The sequence below is a fragment of the Triticum aestivum genome, chromosome 4B, assembly GCF_018294505.1.
Source record: "Triticum aestivum cultivar Chinese Spring chromosome 4B, IWGSC CS RefSeq v2.1, whole genome shotgun sequence".
Taxonomy (NCBI): Eukaryota; Viridiplantae; Streptophyta; class Magnoliopsida; order Poales; family Poaceae; genus Triticum; species Triticum aestivum.
Window position 1 is genome coordinate 314,631,172 of NC_057804.1, and position 8,626 is coordinate 314,639,797.

Sequence of the window (8,626 nt, forward strand, 5' to 3'; positions counted from 1 at the left end):
ATCCTACGGTGGCGATCTGCGTAGGAGCCATCGTAGCCGTTGATCTTGCTGAAGCGGTATTGTCGGAATAGCTACACCCCTTTCTCTGAATCTTCAGGCTTAACTGAATTGTAGGCCTTTGATGCCTGACAAGGCGTCCCTGGTCCACGCGTCATGGCAAGACACAACACAAAGTGGTCCCGCAGGCGTCCATGGATCATCCGGAGACGTCCGTGGTTCACGCGTCATGGATCACCGGAGACGCCGAGGGACAAGATTGCACAATCGGAGGATGACAGGGAGGGCACCAAGCAGGCAGCGGCGCAGTCGGATCGAACGACGGGAAGGGCTGCATCATTCGTCTCCAGCGGGTAACAATGAGTAGTACAGATTTTTCACATGATGACAGAATTGTTGCATCATTCCTCTCTAGCGGGTAACAATTAATAGTAGAGATTTTTCACATAATGTTAGAATTGCTTGACAGCAGTGGCATTTTTCAATGGGAGTGTTAAGCACGAAGATCATAAATGGCGTTGCTATTTGTTAATCGTTGCAAATAAAGCATTCCTCAATCAGAAACTGCCTGTGTTATGTACAAGGTTACAAATCATTTCCTGCCTAGTTACATAGTTTGGCGTTCTATAATGCTATTACTATCATCACCTCCTTGGCTATGCATGCTGTTGCTTCTCTTGATATGCGCTCCTTGTAGCATTTCAGAACACAAGGGGCCTCCCAGGCACTGTGGCCCATGCTCTATGGCACCGTGAATGGCACCGCCGATAGGGGGCAGCATCTCAGTTCCACCTCTTCGAGTTTTTCATTGATTTTGATTTCTGCTTGCTTTGTTGGAAGGCCTGCACTTTCTGTTTCTTCCTTGCAAGTTTCTCCGCCTGCATCGCGGTTCACAAAAGAGCATGTTAGAGCAACTGTAGCAGACCCGCATCCGCCCCGACCCGGAAAATAACCGCCAAAATGCGGGTAGGGGCGGAAAAACCTGCCCGATCAGTTCCCGCATATTGCCCCGGCCCGCAAAAAATTTTAGGGGGCGCGGCAAAATCTCGGCCCCAACCCGCGAATACGCGGGTTTCCCCGTTGCGGCTGCGGTGCCCTGCATCGCAGAGAAGTAGTTGGCGGGAGGGACATTTCAGCCCGCGCGCATTTTCCCCATCCCTTTCCGCCTCCGACCGCCCTTGCTTCTGCCCGCCCGCCGCCGGCGATTCCGCCAAATCTGCGGGCAGAAACGCGCCGCGGGGCCGCCCACCATCCTCCCGCGCCGTCACGCTGCACCGAGCCCCGGATCCGGCGAGAAGAGCGTCGTCGTCGCTGCCGCCGCCGGGGATCGACCACCGTCGAGCCCGCCCCTCGTCGCCGCCCGGGATCACCCGCCACATCCTCCACCAGTTAGTGCATATTTTGTGATCTTTGCGAGCGAGTGGTATAGTTCGTTGACGCGCCGGTATGCATGTGGATGGATTTGAGCCTGTGCGAGAAGTTCTTGCTCACCGATTCGTCCGATTCGGACGACTCGGATGTTGAGACCATGCTTGCCAACTTTCGGCAGCAGACATTAGTCATGGCACTTGCCGTGAAGGAGCACAAAGACGAGAACCGGAAGTGAAGGCGAGGATCGACCGTTGGGCGTCTTTGCATTCCTCGGAATCGTCATCTTGGGAACGAGATGTTGATGCAAGACTACTTCACAGAGAATCCTACATATCCACCACACCTCTTCCGGAGAAGGTACCGAATGCGCCGATCTCTTTTTGTGAAAATTGTTCAAGCTTGCGAGGCAAATTGCCGGTATTTTACTCAAAGAAGAAATGTTGCGGGCTTAAAGGGATTTAGTGCATATCAAAAAATCTCCGCAGCTATGCGGGTGATTGCATATGGCGTTCCGGCTGACTATGCCGATGAGTACCTTCGCATTGGTGAAGATACTACAATTGAGTCCGTGCGTAGATTTGCAAAAGTAATCATCCGTGTCTTTGGTCCTGAGTATCTTCAGGCACCCAACGAGAATGACACAAAGAAATTGATGGCATCTAATGAGAGGAGAGGTTGGCCTGGCATGCTAGGTAGCATTGATTGTATGCATTGGACATGGAAAAATTGCCCGAAGGCATGGCAAGGAATGTATTGTGGCAAGTCTCGTGATGCAACAATTATGCTAGAGGTCGTAGCATCCGAGGATTTATGGATTTGGCATTGCTTCTTTGGTATGCCGGGCACTCTCAATGATATCAATGTGTTGCAACGGTCTCATTTGTTTGCTAGGCTTGCTAGTGGTGATGCTCCTGCTTGCAACTACATTATCAATGGGCATGAATACACAAAAGGGTACTATCTTGCAGATGGTATATACCCTCCTTGCTGCACATTTGTCAAGAGCATCAAAGAACCCAAAACTAAAAAACAATGTGAATTTGCAAGGGTGCAAGAGGCAGCCCGAAAAGACATTGAAAGAGTATTCGGTGTTTTGCAATCTAGGTTTGCCATTGTCCGTGGTCCTGCTCGTTTTGGGGATAAGAAAACCTTGAAAAATATCATGACATGCTATGTTATCCTTCACAATATGATTCTTGAAGATGAGAGAGGAATGAACTTGGAATTCTTCTACAACAATGTGGGTAGCTGTGTCAAACCAGCTAGAGACCCTAACCGCATTAGAGCTTTTCTTCAGACATAGAAGGAGATTGAAAATGCAGATACACATTTTCAACTTCAGGAGGATCTCATTGAGCACCATTGGCAAAGGGTTGGACAGTGACTCCTTTTTGTATTCATTTGTATTTGTACTCATCACAAGTTTTGTATTGCATTATTTAAGATTTGAATAATTATTTGTAATGTGGATGATTGTTGTATTGTGTTGAATTTGAATAATTATTTAATTTGCTTCGGTTTGTTGTATTATGCTGGATTTGATATATTTTGCGGGCCGATGAGATGCGGAAAGCAGCGGTGCAAGAGCAGACACCGCAAAGCCAACCCGTATAAAAGCATATTCGGCGAATATACTTCTATACAGGTCCGTTTGGGGGGTCTACACCTGCGGCCGTCCTTGCCGGCCCGCAAAAGCCGTTTTCCGCGAACTGCAAACGCGTTTTGCGGGCCGGCGGGATGCGGGGTCTGCTAGAATTGCTCTTAAGTATGGCAAACTAAACCATAGCATACAGGACATGCGTTGTGACGATACAAGGAAGTTCAGAAGAAGAAAAAACGTTAGGGATTCACCTTTGACATTTTTGACTTGGCTTTTACTTTAGGGGCCTTTTCCTCGAGCTCTTCCGCACGGGCAAGTTCCCTTTCTCCCGCCTCCAGGTTCCTTTCAAGGTAATACTTACAAAGATAAAGAATAAAATATCATCACTTTTAGATTTTAAAATGTCCCGAGATTAAAATTCTAAGACTTATTGCTAATTTATCACTCGATATCCGTCATGAGCAATACAAATTTGTTGCCCAAAAGGTTCATGTCGTATTCAAAAGGCGAAGGCTTATTGCTAATTTTATCACACAGTATCCGTCATGAGCAATACAAAAAGAGCGAAATTTTGATTGATTATCTTCCGTTGCATGCAATTGTCGCCCTAATGTTGTGTCATGATCTATAATTATATCTTGGTTTACAACCACCAATGCTAGATTTGCTGACAGACTATTTTGTACTGCCGCCAGGTGACAGCTAATAGTTTTGTACAAAAGGAGAAGCACTTAATTATGCGTTTGTAAAGAGTACAATGTTGTATTATATGTGAAAGTGTATAAGCAGGAACTAATTCAACATATTTCAGTCCCAATATAATCAAAAATATGAAACAAGTATATTTGTAAGACAGTACAAGTTGTTAAGATCATAGGAGAACTTACATTGTAATCTCCTTGATAGTCCTGGATAGTTTGATCTTTCACTTCAATGACTCTGTTAACTATTTGTTTTACAAAATACCGATCATGAGAAACTGTTATTACAGTGCCCATGTATTCTGATATTGCCTCCTGTCATGCATGCAAAAGCATCTATTAGAACTGCATGCACCAGGAATACCGGAAATTCAAGGAACTGATCATAATAAAACAAAATGATAAGTTATGTAAAGGGTGAAACTGCATCAAACCTCAAGCATTTCCTTTGATGGAATATCGAGGTGATTTGTTGGTTCATCCAAGATTAGTAAAGTAGATGGAGTCACCATGAACTTGCAAAAGGAAAGCCTTGCCTAACCAAAAAATTATATGTAGAAATGAGTAGATGTACACAAATCAGGAACACTGATGTATCCTGTATCTGTATGACGATCAAACTAAAATGAAAATGCACATTACCTTCTCTCCACCACTTAAAAACCAAACCTTTCTATTCAGCATGTCATCCCTAAAGTTACAACGACCAAGGAGACCTTTGATATCATCAATTTTCCAATCCTCTGCAGCTTCAGCTACAGTGTCCAGTACAGTCTTCTCTAAATCAAGAGCTTCTGCCTGGTAAAAGAATCTATCCCATAAATCTCAGTGGAGGGAAAACATTGGTGATTATTCACCAATAATTAAGACTAATGGGATTTTGGAGTTTATTCAGTAGCACTGAGAACAAGTGCCTAGCTAGAGTTTAACTGAACAATGATCGTCCCAAAGAAAAATAATACTCCCTCCGTTCACTTTTGTAAGACCTTTTAGACATTTAAGACAGCACCTAAAACAGTTCAATTTCAGCTGTCTTAAACGACTTACAGAAGTGAACAGAGGAGTACAAGATACTACAAAATCATCATAAAGTAGAAAATATATATCTGGAAATTTTGGTCTACCTGATTCTGCTCGAAGTAGTTGGGCAGGACATTATGCTCCCCAAGAATGACTTCGCCTTCTTGTGGCTTCTCCATTCCCAAAGCAAGTTTCAGTAATGTGCTCTTACCACATCCATTGGGGCCAATAATGGCTATCTTTTCGCCTCTCTCAACTATTAGATTAGCATTGTTGAACAATATCTGGACACAATATTGGAACAATAAGAATTGTTACAGGTACACAACACAACAACACACGTTGTTAACCGAAAGAGAAAAAGCTCAAAAGAGTTTGGTATAGAGATATAGAACAATGCTGACCTTATCCCCAAACCCAAACTTGAGATTATTTATTGCTAACACAGTTCTACCGCTTCTCCCACGTTCAGGAAACCTGATCTTTAACTGCTTCCTTTGGAAAGGTTTCTCAATCAACCCTTCTTTCTCAAGCTTTTCCAATTTCTAGTGTTTAAAAAAAGACGAAATTAGCAATCATAAGAAAAGGAAGCAAATGAAGATTACACAATCTGTGGATGAAAATACGACAACGAACTGCACTGGTTTGACGCAAGCAGTAACCATGCAATTCTGGTAGTTACCTTTTGCTCACTTGAAGCACGCCCCGAGCTAGCTCCAGCCCCAAGCCGACTTATCAGTTCCCTTGTATGCTCAATCTCCTTCTGCTGCTTCTCCCATGCAGCACGTTGAGTTTCCACCCAAATCGCTTTTGCAAGAACATATCCAGAATAGTTACCCTTGTACGTTTTCGACACCCCAAATTCAGTCTCCACTATCTTTGTACAACACTGATCAAGGAAAGCCCTGTCATGAGATATGATGACCATTGGTACATCCTGGGTCTTAAGGTAGCTCTCCAGCCACTCAATGGTGTCCAAATCGACATGATTTGTGGGCTCGTCAAGTAGAAGCAAATCAGGATCCTACACATAAAGAATATTACCATATTAATACACACGAAATGGAACTTCACACTTGGTAAGCTAACTGAAATTGACCGCCAATTTCACTGCAATGACATTCGATTTTCTCTCAGTTAGTAGTTCACACGAAAAGCATAATTTATCTACCATTGTCCCGTCCCTTCCTGCATGCAAAGCTCGTTTTTTTATCTATACCTGAAGAAGTATCTTGCCAAGCGACATCCTCATCTTCCAGCCTCCGCTGAAGGATGCGACAAGGCGGTCAGCGTCCTCCGGCACAAACCCGAGCTCGGGCATGAGCTTCTGAATCTTGACATCCACCATGCCCAGGTCGACGTCCTGCGACTGCCGCTGCAGCAGGTCGAGCTCGTCGAGGAGCCTCCCCATGAGGTCCATGTCCTCGGTTGCTCGCTCAAGCGCCGCCTGCACCTGGTCGAGGCAGGTCTTTACGCCCATCTCCTCCTGGAAGGCGCTGAGAAACTCCTCCCTGACGGTCCGGGAGGCGCAGACTTCGAACTCCTGGCTGAGGAAGGCGATCTTCATGTTCTCCTTGGCCTTGACGACGTTGCCGCCGTCGGGCTCTTCGAGACCGGCGATGATGCGGAGTTGCGTGGTCTTGCCGGCGCCGTTGACTCCAACGAGCCCCACCTTCTCCCCACGCTGCACTTCCCAGGATACGTCCTTCAGGACTGTCACTCCCTTGTAAGACTTGGAGATGTTCTCCAGCCGCACCCCGGACGGGATGCTCGACGCGCCGCTGTTCGACCGCTTTTTCCTGGAACCGGCGCCGGGCGCGTCGGTGGTGGATTCATCGGAGAGGAGGGCGGAAAGGTCCTGGTTTGCGTCCCCCTCGGATGTGGTGGCGGCGGAGGAGGACGAGAGGGAGGAGGTGGTGAGGCGGCAGTAGATTGAGGAGGGGCGGCGGTAGCGTCGGGACGGGAGGGATGGGCAGGGAAGAAATGGGGCGTGCGGGTGGAGGGAGGAGCGGAGGAGCTTGGCGGAGAGGACGTCCATGGTGGCCATGGAGTCCTTTGGTAGTCTTCTATGCCCTCCCTCTGGTTTTGGGTGGAGGGTGAGAGGCCACACGAACCCGAGAGAGGTAGTGTATGGGTGAGGGAAGAGATGAGGAAGTGTATTTTTCTTGGACTTTATCGGTAATTTAGAAATGATTCCTGGATTCCGATACGGTTTTGCTAATTTTGAGTGATTTACAATTGGTTTTCATCCAAATTTTCGGCCGTTTGATCTCGTGCTGAGATCCGCGCTGGGAGGTGGCTTTTTCGGGCGATTTTTTTTCTGCGTGTTACAGGTGCGCTTTCGTTTTCCGGCCAGCCCGTGCTTGGGCCCGGGCTCTCTCTTTGTCTTTTTTTTTATTCTTATCTTTTCGCGTTTCTTGGCGAGAGTCAAAGCTGAGAAAGGGAGCCGATTCTTGGCGATTTCCTCGTCATCCATGCTGATTCCGATCTCCTCCTCTTTCTCTTCAGCTTGATTTCCGCTCAGTGCCGTGTGATTTCAGTTGGTTATCCTGATCTTCTCCCTTTCCCCATTGAATTTCTTTTAGATTTTGTGGTTTGATTCGATGTGGGTGTGTGTAGTAGCATAGGTGGATTTTTCTGCCGATTTTTTTGCAGTTACAGTGGTAGGAGCATGGGATGTAGCGGTGGATCCGATTCCCCGTTGATTTTCTTTCTGCTAGCGTGGGCGTTTGATTCCACTGGCTTTTTTTGTTGTTATTTGCAGTGGTGTGCGTTTTTAGGTATTAGCTGCATCTAAGTTACAGCGACTTCATAACTGTAATTTCATTTTAATTTCAGTGTAATTTCCTCTGAAATCACATAGTAGTGACATTGTAATTTCAGTATAATTTCTAGAGTTAACCACATTGCATTTTTTGTTGTAACTGTGATTTTTAATTTACAGTCACTGCAATTAGAATGTAATTTCAGGCTATTATAATGCTATTTTCAGTGTATTTTCAGGTTAATTACACTTCTCCCTTTCTCCTATTTTGGGTCTGCAAGCATTTTAGAACTTTTTTCTTTGTGGTTTGTCTTTGTTGGGTAGTATTTGTATCCGTTTTATAACCTTGTTTTCCCTATGTTTTGGGTAGTGTTGCATCTAAGTTTATAACGGCTTCAAAATTGTAATCTCATTTTAATTACAGTGTAAACAGAGTAATCGTATTGTAATCATAGCGTTGTTACAATGTACTTGTAATCGCAATGTAATTACCGTGTAATTTTTAGGGTAAGTACACTGTAAATCCCACTACTGTGTTACTGTAATTATAGTGCAATTTCTCTATAATTTATAATGTTGTTACAATGTAATTTCTATTGGTAATCACAATGCATTTTTACTAGAATATTTACTGTATTTACAGTCAGTGCAATTACTGTGTAATTTCAGTAAAATTACAGTGGTAATTAGGCTGTAAAGCACAGTGTCTTTGTTGGGTATTGCATCTATTCACACTGTCAATATATACTGAATCTACCTTTGTATCAAAACTTTGTTTTGCACAGGTGCTTGTCCAGTAATTTCAGCAAATTGATAATAGTAATTTCAGTATTTTTTTGCTACTGTAAATTTTAGTTTCTTTTGCCCTAGTGCTTTTGAAACAAAACTGATCAGTTTCTTTGATTTTAACTAGAGGTGCTATGTGCAATACACTATGTCAAATGGAAAGAATTTGTGATCTCTCCTTTTCTTTCTTGTGAGTTTACAGGTTCTAGATCTCAAAGAGAATCACTATGCATGAGCAAACACATTAGAATTGAAGGATTTCCAACCTGTGGATCGTCTCTTGTATGATCTTTCATGGTTCTCCCCCCACTTAGTAGTTACGGCTTTGGTGTTTATCTTTGCACCAATTGGAATTGAAGGACCTCGCTCCTCGGTCGCTCCCGCGGG

At 44.6% G+C, this 8,626-nt stretch overlaps 1 protein-coding gene across 1 annotated transcript; it reads right to left on the reverse strand.

Moving 5' to 3' along the window:
* Nucleotides 1–503: 503 nt before the first annotated feature.
* Nucleotides 504–6,822, reverse strand: LOC123092077 (ABC transporter F family member 5). Its single transcript, XM_044513746.1, has 9 exons — nt 5,909–6,822; nt 5,372–5,713; nt 5,094–5,234; nt 4,794–4,973; nt 4,312–4,467; nt 4,104–4,205; nt 3,856–3,984; nt 3,220–3,324; nt 504–875 (listed from the first exon to the last, which is right to left on the reverse strand). The coding sequence occupies exons 1-9, from the start codon at nt 6,734–6,736 to the stop codon at nt 780–782; spliced, it is 2,079 nt and encodes a 692-aa protein (XP_044369681.1). The 5' UTR covers nt 6,737–6,822; the 3' UTR covers nt 504–779.
* Nucleotides 6,823–8,626: the final 1,804 nt, after the last annotated feature.